The 23,214-nt window shown below is 38.7% G+C and overlaps 1 protein-coding gene across 2 annotated transcripts in view; it reads left to right on the top strand.

The window, feature by feature from the left end:
* The window catches only part of LOC127452053 (rhombotin-1), a 32,980-nt gene that overhangs the window by 8,363 nt on the left and 1,403 nt on the right, over positions 1-23,214 (top strand). The window contains exons 2-4 of one of the 2 annotated variants that reach the window (XM_051717211.1): positions 12,129-12,188; positions 15,650-15,863; positions 20,806-20,931. In XM_051717211.1, coding sequence (XP_051573171.1) covers positions 12,129-12,188; positions 15,650-15,863; positions 20,806-20,931 — 400 coding nt within the window. The remainder of the gene's footprint in view (positions 1-12,128; positions 12,189-15,649; positions 15,864-20,805; positions 20,932-23,214) is intronic. The other variant, XM_051717218.1, reaches the window with a different exon arrangement.

The raw sequence follows: 23,214 nt of genomic DNA, 5'->3' as shown, positions 1-23,214 counted from the left end.
TCAAAACAGTCTCGTAGTGTAGAGTCTGATTGGTCCAACCAGCACTGGATCGTTCTGAGGGTGGGTGCTTCCTGTTTCAGTTTCTGCCTGTAAGCGAGCAGAAGCAGAACGGAAGCGTGGTCTGATTTGCCAATGGTGGGTGGGGGAGGGATTTGTAGCCATCCCGGAAGGGAGAGTAGCAATGGTCCAAAACCCGGTCCCCTCGTGTGTTGTAACTTATGTGTTGGTGGTATTTTGGTGCGACTGATTTGAAACTGACTTTGTTAAAGTCCCCAGTCACAATGAACGCGGCCTCAGGGTGTGCGGTTTCCTGCTTGCTTATAATCCCGTACAGTTCCTTGAGTGCCCGGTCTGTGTCGGCTTGTGGCGGGATGTACACAGCAGTGATAATGATTGCTGTGAATTCCCTCAGTAGCCAGAATGGTCGACACAGAAGCATGAAAAATTCCAGATCAGGAGAGCAGAAAGACTTGATAGAATGTACGTTCCTCTGATCACACCAGGATTTGTTGATCATAAAACATACACTACCACCTCTGCTTTTACCTGAGAGGTCTTTCACTCTGTCCGCTCGGTGCACAGAGAACCTATCTCCGCAGACATCCAAGTTTCCGTAAGGCAGATAATGCAGCAGTCCTTCGTCTCTCGTTGGAAAGAGATCCGCGCTTTCAGCTCGCAGAGCTTGTTCAGTCTCTGGATAACATTTGCCAGTAGAATACTGGGTAGTGGGGATCGATTTGCGCGGCATCTTGCTCTGAGAACGCCGGCTCTGTTTCCCCTTTTCCTCCTGCGTTTCTGCGGCCGGGCAGACCAGACAAAGGGCTCCGCTTGCGTGTTTGTAAACAGCGGGTCGCCATTGAGGAATTTGATGTCCGGTTTACGGTGTGTATGTCCAAATGACCAATGTCCAAAAGTGTTTGTCTGTCGTAGACAATAAGGCAGACAACATCCAAAACAAAAAACATAAGAATTGTAAACGAAACAAACAAAACACTACCATGTTGTGCCTGCGCTCGCAATGCAGCAGACATACTCAGCGCCATCTCGAGTCAGGACACACGAACACATGCGAAAATGAGTGCCGTGCCTGCCGGCGATGAGGCTATTGTGAATAAAAAAGGACGTCAGCTCGCCAATGTGGCAGTTTTTTGGTTTCTTTACGTCTGACCAACATCAGCACACCGTTGTAAGCTTTGCAAAAAAAAAATGTCCCGGCCAAATACAGAAACGCAAGCAACTTATTTCATCACCTTAACTGCTTCCACCATTTGGAATATGCAGCATGTCGTCCACCACGACCTACATCTACCTCACCTCAAACAACCCACAAGCAGTCTACGATGTAGAGGTACTCTGCAACAATGCCTTAAGATGTTTACATTTTTTGTTGTTTTTGACTGTTAAAACTAAATTTTAGAGTGGGTAAATTCAAACCTTTTTTTCTACTGGTCTTTGTTTAAAAAAAGGTTATTAAAATTTATCAATAATTATCGATACCGAATGATATGAAACATACCATGATAGCTTTTTTTTAGCTGTATCGCCCAGCCCTACATACAGTATATGTTTATTGCATGTATGCATGTGTGCAGCATGTGTACGTGTGCAGTTTAGGTTCTAACTCTCTCGTTATTGCTAAAGTTCATGTGTGTTTTGCAGTGGAGCTGTAAAAGACTAGTGAATAGTGTAGTGCAGAGGGATGAATAATGAAACGGTTAATGCTACTTGGATCAAGATGTGATTTTTGATTAGTCACTCCTGGGGTGAGAAAGGTAGTCAAACTACAGCTAATGTTTTTGAAGACTAATTTTTTGGACTCAGTGACCCACCTCATTGCCCCTCAAACCTACACACACATTGTCATATGATATTATGGTGCTGTATTTTTGAAAAGGAATATAAACTAGGTTCTCTGGAGTCAGAAAGTGTGTGTCTTCTGGCCATTTTAAAATATTTAAGCCTTCATTCTCTCTTCGTCTTTATTGCATTAAATTGGTATTATTTCTGTTTAAGGAAAAACAGAACCATTTGTTATTGTTATCATAACTTATACTTGTGTTTTTGTTTCTTTTAAATCTAGGGATTTTATTCATCAATATTGTAATGCTGACTTGGGCATAGTTTGTTATAAAGGCAACATTTAGGCCTGAGGGTTTTTAACTTTCTATTGGGCAATTATAACTCTTCACAGTTCAATAAACCCTCCATATATACACCATAAACCGATAATAACAATCTTCATGTAAAGCACTTAAAAAATAGTTGGGAGAGAGAAATCCAATATGGCCTGTGTAAACACATTCCATACAAATCTTACATTTTTCTTTAAGAAATTATATTAAAATCTATTTCTTTTTTTTTTTTTTTTTTAATAAAAAAGCCACAGGATATATAAAAGGAAGATGCTGTTTAACAAAGAACCAGAGGCATGCTGGCAAATGGAAACTCATCCACCTAATGAGATACTAACTTCCAAAACTCATTGGCTGACCTTCAATAAATCAAATCTTGAATGCCTAATTAAAGGCAGTGATTGCCGGTTAGTTTGTATTGTTCCTTAAAGGGGAAGGACAGAATATCTGCGTTGATTTAATCAATGCTCAGTGTGAGGGTTCTGATCCATTAGAGTGGCAGCTGTGGTCCAGACGCTTGGCCACTCTGCTCGGTTTTAATTGAAATTGGAAACTGCACAGGCCGAATAATGCTGTGTCCAGTCCTCTTACTGCAGGCTGCCGATTTTCTTTTTTTTCTTTTTTTCTTTTTTTTTCTTTCTTGACACATATGACAGTCTCCCATGCATGGTTGGAGCTCATAATGCAGTGGCCATTCCATTTAACTCTTGAGTTCTCTAGCCAAATCAATAACCTTGGATAGTCTGGCCACTCAATAATAGCACTCAAAGTGCTGCTATGGAGAAGGTTTGTCACAAATACACTTGCATACATACTGTATATTCACACACAAACAAACTCATGGGCTCGAGATAGTGGAGTAGTAGTAATTCGGTCATTGAGTAGTGACAAGACCGAAAAATTAGTGTCTGAACACTATTCATTCAGATTGACACCTGAAAAACGCCCTCCAGTTCACGTTCTCCAATGACTCATGGGGAACTGTAACATCAGAATGGCTTATCAATTACAACTTGGTACAGTAAAATGACAGTAATATATCTTCCTTAACCATTAACGCCACGGAATATCCACCTGATTTAGTACAGTAACCACTAGTCACCAATCTACTTTGAAGCCTGGGGTGAACAAAATTAACTGTTGCAATCCAAACCCTGCTTCATTATTTACCCCATTAGGAGATGGGCATCTGAGAGTGCTCAAATGACACCGAGGCCTCACACACCAAACAAATACCCCCCCATGGTGGATTTGCATTATTCAGCTTTAAACGGAGCCCAAATTGAATTTTTGCTGCATTCCGTTTCCTCCATTTCCAAAGCCTGAAGCTTGGTTCTGAATGGCACACCTGTCTCCTGGCATATCTTTTGAAACACTAAATGTGCAGTAATTCCTGGGGAGAGGGTAATTTCATTCATCACTCCCTAACCTTGGGAGTGACAGGCTTTAGAGGGCCCACATTTATGCCTAGCCAAATGCATTTTTAATGTCGGCTAAAATGTGTTGGGGCATCATTGTGCGACGGATGGCAGAAAGAGGCTCTGACGGTGCTAATGGTTACATTCTTGCCAGGAGTCATGAAGTAGCAGATAAGATTGTCCCCCTTTTTTCTCAAAGTCTGAAAAGATCTAGGGGGAGAATAGATGGATTTATTTCTTTATTCAGATGCAAATGCAATCTGTGGGAAAAGAGGGGAAAAAATTAATTGAGTTCATATATATGAAGATGGGAAGGGGGATATTGACAGTTAGTGCCTTCTGGTGCAGTAAATGGGATGCAGTCTCAGATGTTTGTCTGCACGAAGACCTAAAACAAACGTGCACTTGAGGTTTACTGTAGAAAGAAACGTCCAGAAAAGTGACTGTTGATTGGCTGGACGTGGGGTCACACACTGATTAGCTGTTTCTGAATTCACGTACTGTCCGAGTATGTAATGCATTTGATGAAGAATGTACATCTTGACCATTTAAAAAAGTATCGGTATGTTATTTTAGGTATGCAAGTGAGGTAGTACATTCCCGGACATGCTACATACGGGAAAGTGGGAATTGTCCCATGACTCGAATATTTGATGTAGTAACAACAAACACAAAAATAATTTACTCTGGTTCTCTATTCCAACACAGTCTGAGCTCTTGGGGGATCATCTTACACCAACTCAACCACTATGTGATGTTCAAATGAAGCTATTTTTCCGGATAAACACATTACAACACAAATCCAGCTAATAAGTCACCTCTTTAATCACAGATTTATAGTATTTTTATCACACTTATCTCCTTTTTCCTTCTTTTGGGTATCTCTAACAACAACAGGGCACCACAAGTTTACCTGAAACTTGCTATCTCTGCTCCATACTACATTAAATACACTATCTCTGACTGTGTCACTGCATCGGCACTCAGCAAGTAAAATGCATTAATAGCATTACTGCCGGGAAAGATGACTGTATCACGGTAAGAGAGGAAAGCGTTTGGGACTGCAAGAAAAAATGCTGGTAGCCGCAAAAGCATGGGAACTGAATAATTACATCAGACACATGCATGATTCCCCAAGTATCCCTACAGGAATCCATAACAAAAATTCACAAAATAATTTGATATTGATTTAAAATTAGTAATCTTGATATTTTAAGTTGGAAGACAAGAATAAGATGTTGGGCTCGATAATAGACAAATTTTTAGAATTTAAATAGCGGTCACTGTAACTGGGATTCATAGTGTGTAGTAGAGCTATAAATAAGAGTAGCTTTATATATATATATATATATATATATATATATATATATATATATATTATATACTGTAGGTTATCATATGCCTCAATGCTTTGTTTTTCTGTTCTCGCTATCATTTATAACAGTGGCTTGAGTATTTAAAGATATTGAGGAAGGGCCGCTCACGGGCACAGCATAATTAATGGACAAAGATATTTCTCCACATAGCATCCATGTAACTATATAATAACTTTTATTCTAATAATTATAGTTTTTTTCTTGTGAGTTAACATGTGGTGTTTGATAAATACCAGCAAAACTTTGTGCATATTAACTGCATGCAAATAAATTAACCTCTAGGGACAGTTTAGTTTTAAGATAAAAGATTATTTAATGTTGGTATTTAGGTGTAGCAACAATCATATATCAAATAATTATATCTTCCCTTTATTGTGAGGTGAAAATGAGGATCCACTCTGACAGTGTCTGTAAATTCCTTAAGAATGATGTTTGGAATTTTCCGATGTGTAAAATCTCATATGGATTATTTGAAAACTGGGATAGATAATGGACAATGTTGCGTTGTCACCACAATCATTTGGGGGAAAAAAATCTAGTTTTGTTTCTAGTATTCTATTTTGATAACACCAGTGTTCCTTCTGTTCTTAGCTTTTTTTTTTTTTTTTTTTTTTAAGCATTCATCCTACTAATTTGAGTTACTGATTTTGGCATACTGTATAGTAGGGAAGTTGACATACTCTGACATTGGGATTGTTCCTTTGATCATTTTTTGAAACTCAGACCCCAGAGTTTCTAACCCCAGCATCACTAGAATTGGGTGTATTCTCATTTTTCCCCTTTTTTTTCCCACAAGCTTTTCTGATGCTGTTCTGTTGACAGCTCACCTTCCAAAGCTGTTTTCTCACCATGCTAGAAAGCAAGAGCCAAAGTGTTGGAACAAGTTGCCTCCTGCAATAACACTGCCAGTTTTCGCACTTCTCTGAAATAAGCAGTAATGAATTTAATTAGATTGCGGATACATTTCTTTTAATTAACCCCATGTGAATAAATTAAAATAATAGGATAAAGTGTGGAGCAAAAAAAAAAGAAATAATGCACACAAGCTAATGAAGTTATCCATTAATTGGGATCGCATCTGTTAGCCAAAGATTTAGGAAGGCACCAGGAGCTAACTGTGGTGGGGGTGGGCCTTGGGGCTTATTGCTAACTGCAAGTGTAAGAAATGCACCTCTGACATGATGGAAATGACTGGCAGGGCTTGGAGAAAAGTAACCCCCTGTTTGCAGGCTCCACTCTGCCCAGACTCCCCACTCTGCTTCGCTTGAAGCCTGGCCAGTGTTATTGCAGGCCTAATATGGCTGCCTCATTTGGGCCGGATCAGAAGTAATTATGCTCAGGGAAAGTGGCTGCCGACCGCAGGGGTCAGGACACTTGTAACATTTAAAAAGAGCAATTATTCCCAGAGACAAAACCCTCCCTTATCCCAGGCAGTGCCAGGGTCACTGTGAGGGAGCAGTGCTGCTGTGTTTCACCGGGGCTCATTAGTGGCAGCAGGCTGCTTAAGTTTGCAAAAGTGCATTACATTAATGAACGGCACCCTCGTTCCAACTACACTGGTTGTGCCAGCCCTGATTCTCACTTTTTAACTTGCTCTCTCTTCCTCCCTCTTTCCTTCGGTCAAATGTACTCCTTAGCCCAACATTTCCTGGGTGTTAATTATATCAAAATCATTGCACATTGACTAATCTGCCCACAAGCTGTAGCTGTACATATTCTCCCACTCTGTGCTTAAAAGTACATGATGTCTACCGAACACATGAATCAGTATGTACCAGACTGTTCTGGTCTGGACTTATCAAGAAGGATCAACTGTCTTTCATTCATTTGTCTGTGTTTCAGCTGGCATATTCTACCTGCCATTATTACCAGATGTGTTTTGTCTAGGCAGTGAAGGAGAATGAGTGTCCACAGGCTCAATTACAGTAATGATGTGGACTGACTGAAAAGGAATGATTCTTGTGGACAATGGCAGGACACCTGCTTCAGCTCCCCATAAACCTGCACAGCCGACAGCTGACAAATTCTTGCGCAGATTGCCATGGTCCTTTTATGTTCCTGGTCAAAAATGACCAGGAACATCTCTCACATTGCATACATTATCCCAAGATTTTGCATTAGATCTTTTTGTCAACTTTTTTTTTTTTCTTTTTTTGTAATTATGACAGGTTTTGTACTTTTTGAACATATTTTTAAACTATTATTTTTTTTTATTAGAAGGATTCATTGAACTAAGCTTATACTGGGGTAGTGGGGGGCACTCCCTACAGAAAAAATTATGTAATAATTAAATAACCACTTGCTTGATCTAAACAATATAGTAGGTGTCATTTTATAGCTTTAGAATCTGGATTTTACAATGCATGTATCTGATCCTACCAATTCCTAAATAATGCTTTTTAATTTGCTGACAAATTAGAACTGTTTTGTTCTCATAATTTGCTAATTTATCACAACAATTATATTCGGAGTTGGTAAAAACATAAAGATGAGATAGATATGTTATATATCGTTGAAAAGGTCTCAATTAGTAAAATGCAATGAATGAATTTGTTTCACTCAGAAGCCAAACTGCAGTGTGTGTAAGTGTATGAAATTCCCACTGACACCTATAAATATTATATAATATATATATATATATATATATATATATATATATATATATATATATATATATATATATATATATATAATATTTGTCACGTTTTTCCTTATGTCTTCCTGAAACATACCTATAACATCGAAAATGACATATCGTAACTTACAGCAGACTATCCCGATTCAAACGAGCCCAAACACAACACAATATGATAAGATCTTGAAAAAATCCCTCAAAGAGTGTACATGGAAAGACAATGCATAATAGCCGTGTGTGTGTGTGTGTGTGTGCGCACATGTCCAAGGACTTTGTGTGTGCAAACGTACATCCATATATGTGCTCATCTAAAGGATTGGGATGCTCCTGAACAAACTATTTTGTAGTCTAATCCATTCATATCCAATGGCTTTACTTTACATTCACTTTAGACTGGGAACACCACAGGTGTAACAAAGTTAAATAAAAACAATACAATTTTATGAAAATTCTCTAAAGTTGAGTGCCCTGTCTGAAAGTTATTGAAGTGTATTCTAACTGGATGAAATAATCTAGTTTTCAGAAGAAGAAATAAATGATCGGTCAGTTTTGACCGGAACACAGTATAAGGGTTAATCCTAACTTGGCACCATGATTTGGAACTATATTATTCCTAATCATGTATGTACATACATTTAAATATACACTCAAACATTTCAGTCTGAGATTAATTTGAAAGGGGGAAATAAAACATGCATTTCTATGACATCTAGTATTGTCCTAATGTAAGCAAAGTGATACTGCTCAAATCTGCTGATAACACAACCCATGCTTATCTTCAAATTTGTATCCTGGAGCTTTTGAAACGTATACCTCAACACATCCAAAAGCGGAATTGGCAATCCTCAGAAAATGTTCCTTACCAGCCACCAGTTATCAAATACTGTGGCTGGCAGCAATATCTATTTTAAATAGCTACCATTTCATTTCAAAGACCTTCAATAACAGCATCTCATCCATTTAGCAAGGAAATCTGTAATTCTGAACTAGATCTGCCCTCTCTCAGGGCAAGTTGGATGTCCTTATCAAGTCCACAGAGATCATCTTCATCATGTGCCTTGGAGAAATGCAGTTAATAATTTATAATCACAGACCTCTCCCATCCCTGTCACCACCAGGACTCCCTTCTGGCAAATGGTTGAGCTCAAAGACCACAACCTCCCATGGCTTGATCAGCTTTCATTTGTCACACTGTGGCCTTCTGGTCCAGTCTGTCTCATCCATGGTACACATCTCCAGCACACACTCCTGCCTTTTTTCACAGTACTACCTTAAACCAATGAGTGTCTCTAAGCTCATACCTCTTTTAGTATCAGGCTTATATCAGCCAGGCTGAACAATCTGTAATATCTGAAATTATTAGCATGGGCCAATAACTCTCTGCTTGCTCGATTAACAGAAGTGGTTGCTCCCCCTTGTGTCAGTTCCAAAATGTATGGACTGGTTTCTCAGAGCTTAAACGAATAGTTCACCCAAAAATTAAGTTTGTCGTTATCTTGCCTTCATGTTGTTCTTTACCCGAATGACTTTCTTTCCTCCACAAACAACAAAAGGAGATGTTCGGCAAAATATCATCAGTCAGTATTCACTTTTATTGCATCTTTTTTTCCATATAATAGAAGTAAACATACTGCCTAATATCTCCTTTTCTGTTCCACGGAAAAAAAGAAAAGTAATACAGGTTTGGAACAAAATGAGAATTTTCATTTTTGGATGTACTATCCATTTTAAATAAGTTTTTTTTTTTTTTTTTTTTTTTTTTTTTGTAAACAATTTGTCTTAATTTTGTGTACATCTCATATGCTATCATTAAATTATATTATGCTGTTTATCGCCACCTTGTTATCTAGATATCTGTATCTGCACCAGACATTGAAAAACATATATTGGTTAACCTCCATTACATGCAGCTATTTGAATTATTCTTTTCTTTTTTTTTTTTTTTTACCAGCACTCTTCTTTTTTTTTTCTCTCTATCAAGTATTATTTGGCTCTACATGTTAAATTTTTACCGAATAAAAATGTTGTTGCATTGGTTAAACTGAAAATTCTTTGTAGATTTATGAACTCACCTGTCACTGAAAAGAGTTCTGGCACTACTGTTTTTTCTCCACTAGTAGTGTTTAATATTTTGGACAACCCTTCCCTTCTCCATGCATACATTGCTGCTGTCATAACCAGAGCCTGTCTTACATGAAAAATCATACCAACAGCTTTGCAACAGATGACTGCCTGTAATCCCTTATACATCTGCAGTCCAAGTCTCCAGCACATTGTCCCTCTAAATTGGTCCCTTTCTCAGATGTTTTGAGGTCATGCTCACGGTTTATGCCATTGAGGTTCATTTTAGGGCATTGTGTGATCCATATGCAGACTCTCAAAGCACAAAGCCATGTTGATACTTGAGTAGTTGAACATCTAATTGGCTTTTGTCTAAAACCTATAGATATCGTAATTAGTGGTGTGCCTGAATTTGATGATGTGGCTGTTAACTTAGATCATATTATAGCCTGTCTTTTGGAATAGTCCTATCAGGAATGGCTCTTCCTGCTCTCCCATCCAACCCTAATACCACTGCACTTCCTTTCACCTGTCCCCATGGAGATGCCTTACACTGAGGTCTCAAGCTAATTGATCAAATCGGTTTATCAACAGTGACCCTGCACCACAGTGAGCTCTGCATCATAATGGTTTCCAGTTGTGGATGAATCTCATGAAACCTGTCAAGAAAAGCAATAAAAAAATATAAAATTATGTTTTGCATAATGAAGCCTTTATTTTTGCATTGTGACACTATTTTCAGGACACTTAAGCACATTTTACCCCCAAATTCTCATTACCGCAACACTTCAGAATGGTTTAGCTATTAATATTGCTATTATTTTCAATGATGATTCTCATAACACCGATTTTTATTTTATTACAGTAAAAAGATGCTGTTGAATTTATTAAAATCTGTGAAAATGAAAACCATTACCAAGGGAGTACTATTATTATTTATAAAAACTTTAGAATTTAAATAATATACAAACTTTGGCATTGCTGTTATGTGTCAGGAGCGAGAGAGAGAGAGAGGATACAAATGCAGCTCTTTTAATGATCAACAAACAGAAGGAGGTACCTCAAAGAAGGTAAACGAACTCAACAGCAGTATGCTGGCTTACAAAGCGCTACATACAAATAAGAACCGACTAGGAACAAAGAATAAGAGGGTATTTGTACACAATACTAACAAGAAGAGTAACAACTGGGACACAATTAGGGCAATGGACAGGAAGACAGACATAAGAGGAAGATACAGAACTTCAAAATAAGAGTCTCTTCAAACTTTCAAAATAAGAGTCCTTGAGGAAAACATAATGACGTGACATGAGTATCATATTAACCATCTTTTTTTGTGTGCATTGCTGTAATGAGAATTGGGGGGTAAAATGTGCGTAATTGTCATAAAAATAATTTAAAGGGATAGTTCACCTAAAAAAAGAAAATTCTTCTCATTTACTCACCCTCATGCCATCCGAGATGTGTATGACTTTCTGCAGAACACAGACAAAGAATTTTAGAAGAATATCTGAGCTCTATTGAGATATGCTGCCTTTATGTCCTTTTGGAGTTTCAACATTTTGGTCATTCACTTGCTTTGTGAGGACAGAAATTCTTAAAATTTACATTTGTGTTTAGCAGAAGAAAGTCATACACATCTGGGATGGCATGAGAGTAAATGATGAGAGAATTTATTTTGTATTTTATTGTATTTTATTTTTTTGTGAAATTTCCCTTTAACAATGTAATAAATCGTAATGGCCCTAAAATAGGCTTCATTTTCTATATGCAAAACATTTTAAAAGAGTCCTTGGGGGGAAAACATAAGAATGATGTGATAGAACCATTTTCTTGACAGGTTTCATGAGAATCACCCTCGTTCTCAAAGACTCAACACAAAACAATGGAAATTACAATAGAAGAAAAAGAATCAGACCACAAAGATTATTTTTCCAAAGATACATCTACTGTGAAAATTTGATAATTGTGCTGTAATGCTTTAAAACATTTCCTCAAGTTTTTCCTCACTCTAAACCTTAAATACATCAAAAGGGTACTCCATTGATTTAGATTTTTTGATATCTGCAAAACAGAACTTGAAAGTAAGGCCTACATAGAAATCGGATCCTATCTTTATAATAGAAAGTACTGTACATGGTCTGACAGTTTCAAATGCAAAAACCAAAATCTGTACACATTAGACTGAGAAAGTCTTTAAAGGGTGGATGGGCGGAAAAGAGGAGGATGACAAGGAGCACACCAGTTATTAATAGCAAATGATTTTCTTCCCTTTTATTTGTTTGGGGAAAAACGTTTGACAAGCCAAACACTGCCTCTTGAAGGAAAAAATGGGTCCACTGTCATGATATGAATCAAGTGGCAGATAGCAGGATATGCTTTTTTGTGACATGGAATGACACAGGAAGGTCAGCAGCACTTGTATCTGTTAAATGGATTGGATTAAGTGGGAGCTGCCTCCTCAGTTTGAGTCTCCATTTATAATGTTGCCTTTTTTGTTCTGCAGGACAAAAATGGGGGAAGGGTCTACCAGCAAGATTCCAGACTGTGCAAAGAGTGATGACAGGTGCAGTCTTCTGGATAAACTCAAAAATACCAGCTTGCTGATGTCAGAGTCAACATTATGCACTTCTATTCAGTCATTTGCTTTGTCGTTTTAGGTTTAAAACACGCTGAGGCCAAATAGGGGGTTCTGAAAGCAAATCCCAGCTATCTATTTGGATGACAATAAGAGGTTTCTCTGATTAGCTTATACAGGATATAGCGCTAGTCACTCATACTGGAGGTTGCTCTAATTGGTGAGACACAAGAGAAAGAGTCAGCAGACTTAAATCTGGGTTAGGAGACCTGTCACGACACGATGGTGTCATTCAGTTACCCACAAACCTGAATTTGTTCAATAACTTTTTCTTAGCACGCATTGTTAGGTGGTGGGGGGGGGGGGTGGTGGGCTAAACCAATTATGTGTGGGGAAAACGACCTTTGTGTATAATTAGTTCTCTTATTTAAAGCAAAGATTTTGAATAGAATAACTAATTAGCTGTCATAAAAGGCAAATTAAAGATTTTTGTGCCATCCCTTCGGGAACTGAAAGAGCCTTATTCCCAATCTCGTTCTCTCACACACATACAGTACAAACACAGACACACTTTTTCTCACAGACGAGCTGTCTCTCTCTCTCTCTTCTCATTAAGACTGTTTCTAGTTCTGCAGAAGGCTGACAGGAGAGCACTGTTGGCATACCTGCAGAGTGCACCTCTAACAAGCCATGAAATGCAGGTAGAAAACGACCGCCCTCAGCTTGTGTGGCTTCAATTTAAAGGCTTTTTACCTTCATTTATACTGAACATTGGTATTTATAGTGAGTTTTGTGATCCTAATGCGGCAGCTTCGAGGGGCCCGTATTGAGGCCGAAGGGGAGCGGCAGGAGGGGGAGCATACCACTAATTGATGGCTCCCATCAGCGGTGCTAGACCAATTAGCTTCCCTCTTTTTCCAGTTCTGATAAAGAAATAAGATGGCTGAATACCACCAGAGCTCTTATTCACATCCAAGTCATAAATTTAACTAACAAGCCCTCGCTTTCTTGCCCTCTCTCTCTCTCTCTTTCAGTCTTTCTCAACTACTTTCTTGAGTGCCCTCACATTTTTACCTCTTTTTTTATTTATTTTTTTTAACAGAGGAAATGCTAATTATATTCATAGCACCACTGATGTGTGGATAGTTCAGAATCACTGAACAAATCTGATCTAATAAATGAGCATGTGCATCAGAGAGAGAGAGAGAGAGAGAACGAGCGTGTACTAAACTAAACACCGATATTGGAGGTTAGTCCAGTAAGGGGAGGATACAAAAACATTAATATGCTGATAGTTGCATGCAGGGAACTGGATAATGGAGTTCATGCCCACTGGCGTACATTTGTTGATCATGTACAGTAGAGCCATTACCGGACATTAAAGCTGGGGCAGAACAAGAGCTGCTGCATGTGACCTCTGCACCCAACAGTCAGCATACTCTTAACGGACATCTCCTCTCATACACCAATGCACTCACAATCAGCCAAGCACAAGCATTATATAAACATCACAATACCAGGAAAATGTATGATGAAATGAGACGGTGATGTCAAAGGCATACATTTTATTAATCTCAAATACCTAAAGTTAGAGATCAGTCAATATTGTTTTTATGTCAGATAATATTATGTTTGATAACTGATAAGCAGAACTGATTTTCAGTTAATTTCTGTTTTTAAACACTGTGATCACAATCCTTAAAATACAAAACATTATAATCATTATTAATAATATTTTAATAATAATCACAATAATTAAATAATACTATTGTTTTCCAAAAGACAGTTATGACCATGTAGATTGTCTCAATGGAGATTTTGCCATTTTATCAGTAGACCTGATGCTAAGGAACTGATAACAGATTAATGGGTTCTGGGTTCAATATAAGCTCAATTGACAGCCTTTGGCACAATGTTGATTACCACAAAAAATAACTGACTCATCAAGATTATTAAAAAAAAAAAAAAAAAAAAAGACAAATCACAGTTACAGTAAGGCACTTAAAATGGAAGTGAATGGGACCAAACCATTAACATTAAAATACACCCAGTTTCAAGAGTATAGCCACAAGACACAAATATTATAGAGGTACATGTTAACATTATTGTAGTGTGATAAAATCGCTTACTAACCATATCTGTGTAAAATTACAATGTCAAATATAACCACTTTATGACGGATGTACAGGTATCACTAGTAAACCCTGTAATCCCTGTATTGGATATAAATTTACTGAGATAAGGTTAGTAAGTGATTTTATCACACTAAATCATGTTAACTCCTATGTTTACATCTTGTGGCTATTCCTTTGAAACAGTGTTTATTTGAATGTTTATGAACTGGACCCATATACTTCCATTGTATGTGCATTTTAATGGTTTGACCGTCTGTGGCTGATACACTGGCGATTGGGGGAGGAGGGGTGGGGGGTGTTGAAGGGGACATCACACAGGGCTTTCTGAGAGAAAAGTGTTTTGAAAGCAAAGAGCAAAAGAGAGGTATAGAGAGAGAGAGGGAGAGTGCCAGTTTAGCTGTGTGTTCTATTAGATGGATCAATAGCTCAGTGTGGGAGAGAGTGTCTTAAGAGCTGTTGTCCTGCGCTTTCAGCTGTGGCAGACCTGTTAGTGCTGGCAGAGGGGTGCCGAGTGCCAGTGTTACCAGCTCTGGCCTGGGGGCGGCTTTTAGTCGACACACAAATGTCAGACCACAGATAGACTATTAGTGTTTAGTGCAGTTATTAAATGGACTTTATTTGTCCTTTAGGAGGCTAAAAGGCATGCTTAAAGGGGGGAGTCTACGTGACAGCAGGGCAATTTAGCTGGTTTGGTTACTCTTCACTGGTTGCAATGCAGGAACGTGAGCGCAAGTGTAAAAGGAGATAGGGCTTTAGCGTGTGTGTGTGTGTGTGTGTGTGTGTGTAAGCCACTTAGGCCACACCATATCTCAATGGAAGCTGAGAGCAGCCTTCTTGCGGTCAACAGTGCTGTAAAAGGTTAATGTTGATCTATACCAAACAAAGCCCATGGGAGGCTTTTAGCATGGCCAACAGTTTTCATTCTGATGAAATAGGGCCATGGCTAATCTTCCAAACAACATAAATACCTCTGTCAGCTATCTAAATAGAGCTGGTCCTGGGGCATTCCAACACAGGGATGCATTCAAACTCCCATTAAACTCTGTATGTTGCATGCCAAAAATAACATCTGTTCTTTTCTAGTGGGGGCAGCGATAGATGAATGTAGTCCAAAGTGACCCACATGCCTGAATCTGCACGGAAGAAAGTCGCTGCTAATGCATATGAAACAGCATTTGCGCGGACATAGCCTGTTCTTTGGCCTGCGCTTCAGGGGTGCTGCCACCCTTATCAAAGAGCATGGAACATGAAAAGTCACCGGTTAAGCCAGGCAGTAAATCACAGCGCTCTCTGTTTGTCTCTGTATTGCCACAGGTGTGCCGATGCTCTCCGTCCAGCCCAAAGGAAAACAGAAGGGATGCGCCGGCTGCAACCGTAAGATTAAAGACCGCTACCTGCTCAAGGCTCTGGACAAATACTGGCACGAAGACTGTCTCAAATGTGCCTGCTGTGACTGCCGCCTGGGGGAGGTGGGCTCCACCCTCTACACTAAAGCCAATCTCATCCTCTGTCGCAGGGACTACCTGAGGTAAGAACACGCTCGAGTCAAAGTGCTGCCACAGCAGAAAGGGCTTGTTGCACCTCAGGCTTCATGACATTCAGAAAAGTACACCCTCATCTAGCAGGCGATGATTGCCACCTTTCCCATCTCCTTCCTGTCTTCTCTCGCTCCTGTTGCGTTTATCTGTGGGATTAGCAGATATTTTTTTAGCTTGTAAATTGTTTTCATGAGGCTGCTACAGCAGTTTAAATGCTTGTTCTTTCCTCATTGTGGTGTGCCAACCTAGACTCTTGAGTGCTCCAATTAAATCCCAGTTGTGTGATTAAAAATAGCTTGGAGTGGCATCTTGTAGTGAATGTTTATGTTTTGCGGGTTAAGATTTCAGATGTTTACATGGATGTGATGTCTTGCCCATTTTCCGAGTTAAGTGATAAACTGCTGTTTTTGAGTGTGTGTTTGGACTTTCAGCTCACTATAGGCAGCTGAGTGGCAGAACCGCAGGTCTAAGGATCTGTTTTACCTCCTATCTCTGAGCCATCTGCTTGCTAAATTAAACATGATTATTTTCTGGGCATTAAATCCCAGTCCCTGGGGTCTTTTAACCAGATCTAGCCATTTATCCCCAAGCTGCTCTCTCCACTAGACGCCACTGCTTGGGCCTTACACAGTCGGAGATGCAGTTTGGGTTGTTGTCACTTATAACCTCCCTCGAATTAGTGCTGTTAAGACACTGTAGGACTAACCTGAATTAGGAACATTGGGAAAACTTTACTAAATTGTTACATTTCTTTGAAAACAATTATTTCATATCTTTTTTGCTTCTCTAATAAAATGTTGTTGTTGTTTTTTTCCATTGGAAAACAAGACAAAAATACTGAGTAATAAAAACATTTTTGCCACTATTTCAGACGGTGGTATTTTGATGTTGACAGACAATTTTGAGTCCCCTTTTTTGGTTGGTCATCATAGGAAATAAAAGTAGAGAAAAATGGAAGAGTTGTGGAAACGGCACAAAACGAGCTTCCTGTTGCCGCTGTACTGGCACTGATGTCCTAATAAAATCAAGCCCACTCATCTGCTGTTCAGCCTGTGACAAATGCATGCTATTTAATGCCTGGAGATGCTGGATATGAATTCTATTAAGGAACAAATTAAGAAGTATCCCTCTCTCTGTGCAGACAGAGCAAGGCAGATTCAGAGTGTTTGGTTTAACGTAGGTGATTGAGACTTCAAGCAGGGTGTCCAACCTAAACTACACCTCCAGCACATTGATGCAGAATCGGTTCTCTCACCTTCTAATGAAGCTGAAATCTCACCCAGAATTAGCCTCCCATACAGGGAGGCACTTCATTAAAGATGGGTGGGTGGATCAAATGCATTTCTTTTATTTTCAGCTGGGTTTTTGGAGCCCTGCCATGCGCACATTATGAGCTGTGCTCCTTCTGCATTTGTCCTTCAGGAGTACTGTAGAGCCATAATGAACACCCCCTCCCCCCCAGACAGACACACACACACATCAGCCTCAACACAAACTAACTCTGACCATTTCCTTACTAGATCAGTAAATGGTGGTAAATGGGTGTTATAAGCTTTTAGGCTGTACTCTTTCATTAGTTTGGACAGTAGTAGATTAATGTGTTTTACTGGTGTCAAGATTCCTCTGACCACACCATAAGACTGCCAAAGTGCCTCTGTGTTTAATTGCATTGACCACAGGCCTGAAATTACTTTATTTTTCTTAACCATTGCATTAGTAACATGAGTCATTTTACTAATCAAAGAGAGGTGCTTTTAATTTAAATATAAAGTAGATTTCTCTTCTGCTTAATGATGACACACCCATTACTAGCCAACATACGAGTAGGATTAAAAAGGAGATAACTCTCAGCAATCATTCAGGGTATTTTAAAAAATAAATGTTTCCTGAGCAAGCTTTGCTATCGCCATGAGAAAAAAGAAAGCAGTCATATTGTTTGAGTATAAAAAACAATCCCTCTTTATTTCCAATATTTTACTTTTTAAGAAAAATCACTATACCTAAATACACTTGTCTGCTGATAACTTTACCAATTCACACATACAGTCGTGGATCTCGGTCTCTTTAAACAAGTAAAACAGCTGAAGTACAATGATTGAGATACATTAAAGGGAAGGAAGCTGATACCGGCTTTAGAGTTATGAAGAAACACCAGAAGAGAAACACCTGTCTACACAGAGCCACAGCGAATCATACAAAACAATGAGCAAAGGCTTTTTTGGCTTTAATACTGAAGTTTAGTTAAACACAAACAAGATTATGAAGTTAAAAGCCCTGTTCTCCTTTCCTTTATTGTCGTGCTTTTTTTTTTTTTTTTTTCAATGCGCTGGGGACTTTGTGATCTTCAATTTAGTTTGGAAGAGCTATAATAACATAAATGAGCTCTCAACTCACTTTAGCATTTCTTTAATATTATTGCTAGTATCTGTTATAAAATGGACTTTGTTTTCAAGAAAACAATTAAAAAGTTTACTTGTAATGATAAAAAGAGACTATTAATTATAAATAAAATTATTCACAAACAACATTAAAGCCCTAGAAGTCCTTAAGCACATTTTGCAAAGAATATCATGTTAAATGGCCTTGCTGATAAAATGGTTGGTTTCACTTTTTATATTGCCTGAAAATCCAAGGCATTGTATTTCAAAGTTTGCTGGTGACCTTCCAAATGAGTTTCCTTACCCTCCTAATCCACTTAAATTAACCACTACTAAAGTCACCATTTTGAGTGGGGCCATCTTGGTGCTGCAAAAACTACCATTAAACCCAAGGTGTGTGTGTGTGTGTGTGTGTGTGTGTGTGTGTGTGTGTGTGTGTGTGTGTGTGTGGAGTTCCTTCTCTTTTAAGAGGAGTCCTCTGCTCTTAAACTAATCAAAAGGTCGCTGAATTTTCACAAGACTGTAACAACCCTCTCAAACTGCCATTCCTGTGCTTTCTGTGACATGATTTAGGAAAAAAAGGGAAAATAGGTCTTGTGATGTGATCTGTAACAACATGCTGTGCAACGTGAGCCATAAGAAATTGTTCACGATCCCCAGGGACTCCTGACCACCTTTTCAGAAGCTCCAGCATTAAGGCATGGCATTTGAAATGTGCTCGACCACAGTCTGCGTGCTGTTCCCTTTCTGAAAACATGGCCCTTCAGACAGACGCTTAAATCCTTCCTGCTGCCTCTAACCATGTACAGTATGTGTGTCTGTGAGCGTTAGGACTATGTAGCCTGCTATCTGAGAACTTTTCAAGATCAAAGAGTGTCAGATACATCTCACCCAACTACTGTATAATAGCATTCTCAAGATGCCAAACCACAGTTAAGTGTTGTCCTGTCAAATGCTGTGAAGGCAAATAATTTGGCATGATCTCTGTTTTATGATGCCAAAGGCACTTTTGAGACTGTGTGGAACAGCAGAGCTCACCAAGAGAGAAATAAATGCATTTCCTTTGGGATTTGTGTGGATTTGTTTTTTGTATCTAAAAAAAAAAGGCACTTGTACATTACCTTTTTGTTATTACAATGTAATTACACTATAGTAATACAAATGGACAACATTCATAATATGTAATTTTTTTTATGGAGCTGCTTGTGCTTTTATTACAATTAGAGATGCATTGATGTATTTGGCCAAACATTGGTATTGTCTTAACATTGGTATCGTCCGATAAATGCAATTATTTGCACAGACACTATAATATAAAGTCTAATTGTAAAATGTGAAGTATTGACTGTGTACGCATCATTTTTATTAGTCACTTTCTCACAAATTTTGCACTGACCTTGGAATAAAGCAGCAGTCTGATAACCATTATTTAAATAAGCTGAAGTCTTTCAAGAGACAACACCTCACTGAGGTTGCACAGCCTCCTCAGAGTGTCATAGTTCCACAAACACTTTTTACTGGAACAGTAACCAAATCTAACAATGGCTCTTAACACTTCGCCTATCTGATATAACAACATGCCCTCTCCCACTATAAGACTGTTCTCGGCTCGGGTCTGTTGCTCTAATTAACAGCAGGGTCTGCTGAATAGATGCTGGTGGTGACACCTCCTTCCATCCAAGACCTTAACTTTATAAGAGTGTTTCAAAAGGCCGAATTCTGCATTTTCTCCCTCCATTTCTTCCTGTGTGCATATATATTTATATCTCTGACTTTGAATCTCCAAATAAAAAAATTGTAGCAAGGGAAATGTAAATACGACGTCTGGTGGTGTGGAGGAAAGCGATCTGCCTCTGCCTGTTATTCTGTTTGTGACCTTGATGGTTTGTGTCCCATCTAATAAGCTTAAATAAACAGCCGAGACATTTTTGTGTGTCCCTTTCTGTGCTTCAGCGAGCATCTACTTACCTCTCAAGGTTACATACCTAACCAACAACCCCCCACCCAACTACCACCCTGCTCTACGTCTCTCTCAGCTTTTAGCAGGTCACAGGAAAAGAGAGGAAGAGGAAAGGTGGACAGAGGAAATATCATTGCAAGGGGAATCTTTTGAACTTTTGACTACTTAATAGTATTTGTCTACATAAAACTAAATTATAGTATTTTACTTGTGTAAAATCCAGCTGGCTTTGGTCTGAGCAAAGTCTCATTAGTTACTCTGGATTTAAAAGCAAGAGGGGGAAAAACATTGAGCAGTTCAATTGCTCGCCTCAGACCTGTTTTCATTGCTTTTGCAATGTGCTAGGCAAAAACTCTTTGAAGAAGGGGATTAGAACCATGTGATCGTTTTAATTAGATCATTAGCTAAGAATTAACATCTTGGTTTGTACCCTCATTAACAAAAAATACTTAATATATGCCAAGCTGGATTTACGAATTGCATTAGATGTCCAATTTTTTTTTTCTTGCCTTTTCTGGTTAGTTGCTTGAATGCATAAAGACTAAGAAAGGTAAGAGTGAGTAGCCTAAATATGCTTTGTGTTCTCTCTCACAGGCTCTTTGGTACGACGGGGAACTGCGCAGCCTGCAGTAAACTGATCCCAGCCTTTGAAATGGTGATGAGGGCCAGAGATAATGTTTACCATTTGGACTGTTTTGCCTGTCAGCTTTGTAACCAGAGGTGAGGAGAGAAAGAGATCACAACAAAATCATACCCTGCAAGATTGTCTTTCTTTAAAATCTAGAAATGTAGACAAAGTTAATGCCTCACACACACACACACACACACACACACACACACACACAAAAAAAAACTTCACTTTCTGAGACGATCAGGAGCAAAAATCACTCAAAGAACTTGTCTTTTGATTGGCCCAATTATTATTAATTATTATTTATTTATTTTGCATTAAATTAGCACCTTTTTACTCTGTGCTTTCTGTCTTGAACCAGTCTGGTACGTGTTTTGTCCGGGTTTGTATTTGTGACCAGAAGCAGGATTATCGGCTTGAGCTGAGTGAAATTAGCCAGCGCTTCAGTGGTGATACCGTTGCCAGACCAATACCAAGCCTGATCAAACTGTGAATGCCTTATTGAACACAGTCAGCCAGAAAGCTCTTACTCAATACACAGCCAAGTTGAGCATGTCACCGCTATGTGTCTCGCCGAGGGAATTAAGCAGCCAGCGGAATGAACCTTTCAAGGATCATCCCTCCAAACATTCCTGGGGAGCAAAGGAGTGTGACAGTTTCTTAAATTCTCTAGTGTGTGACCTACTACTAAAAAACACTTTTGTGTCATTCCCAAAAGCCTTTATGCATACACACTCTAGACTCGTAGAATAATAAACGCCTTGCGGTAAATACAAACATGTTTAACCATTTCAGTACAGATACCTCAAATACAATATTTTCAAGCAATACTGAGAGGTAGAATAAATTGAGTACTGCTTTCTCTAAAGGTTCCAGATGATTCATGCTGTTTGAATGTGACATATGCACCACTTGAAAATTCTGTCATGATTTATTCACCCTCATGATGTTCTAAACACGTACGACTTTCTTCTGTAAAACGCAAAAGGAGATGTTAGGCAGAATGTTAGCCTCAGTCACCAATTACTTCCATTGCAACTTTTTTCATACAATGAAAGTGAATGGTGGCTGAGGCTAACATTCTGCCTAACATCTCCTTTTGTGTTCCACTGAAGAAAGTCATACGAGTTTGAAATTAAATAACAGTGAGTAAATGATGACAGAATTCTTTTTTTTTTTTTTTTTTTTTTTTTTTTTTTGTGAACTATCCCTTTAATGTAGAATTGCTGCAATCAAACAAAATAAAGCATCTGGTAGGATGAAGGAATAAATAGTCAGTGGCACATTTGGTGAGCACCAGGTGTGTAATAAAGTTTGGTGAGTGAAACCTTGTCGCTAACAAATGGCGAATGCACAGCCCAGCTTCCCATGCTCCTCTCTGCTACACTCTGTTCCTCTGCCAACATGCCCCATTGGTGTGGCACTGATTGATAATAAACATCATGGGCAAAGCTTCTATCATGGCCGCTCTATTGTCCTTACAGCATTCATGGCTTTCATATGCAAACTTATCAAATGTAAAAATGCAGTGCACACATGGAATTTGTTTCTCTTTAATTGGCATGAAATTTAATGGGACGTTTTTTTAGAGGCTAACAATTTATACTTTGGCATCGAGCCCCAACGTAGGGAAAACAAGCTCGGTGGTGGTGTTTCCTTGGAAACTGGTGTGGTGCCTTTTCCCTGGGAAAAGGAATGGTGGCATGCTTTCATTGAGTGCCAAATGCTGTCCTGCTTTGAAAAAATGCCACTGGTTTTGAAAGCCTTATTGCCATATCACAAGAAACTTAGGGTATGTGATATTGGAAAGCTACAGTAGCAAGTACATGCAGTGATGTCTGTTTACTGCATTGAGTTTATTTACAAACATGGTCTTATAGAATTGTTACTATACCAACATTTTGAAAAATCATTTTTACGTGGCTCATTGTGAAATACCTATATACTGCAGGTGCTAAAACAATGACTTTTTCCTTTTACACAATTAAAGAGTAAAAGGGCAGATGATAATTCCTGAACATTTAAAATTACATTGTAGATTTAGCATTTGTGTTTTCATCTCACATTTATAACACTATCAGTAAGTTTAGGTTTAAGCTTTAGGGTACAGAGGTAGGTTTTGTTCTTTTGATCTCACATTTGAAAATTTAAAGGGATAGTTCACCATAAAATGAAAGTTCTCAAGATTTACTCACCCCTATGCCTTCCCGGATGTGTATGACTTTCTTTTGTCTGCAGAACACAAAGATTTTAGGAGAACATTTCAGCTCTGTTGGTCCTCACAATACAAGTGAATGGGTACCAACATTTTGAAACTCCAAAAGGACATAAAGACAGAATAAAAGTAATCTATATGTATTGCGAAGCGATAT

Source organism: Myxocyprinus asiaticus, chromosome 2, assembly GCF_019703515.2.
Source record: "Myxocyprinus asiaticus isolate MX2 ecotype Aquarium Trade chromosome 2, UBuf_Myxa_2, whole genome shotgun sequence".
In the NCBI taxonomy this organism is placed as follows: Eukaryota; Metazoa; Chordata; class Actinopteri; order Cypriniformes; family Catostomidae; genus Myxocyprinus; species Myxocyprinus asiaticus.
Note: the sequence above shows the minus strand (reverse complement) of the source record. Positions and strands in the feature narration are given on the sequence as shown.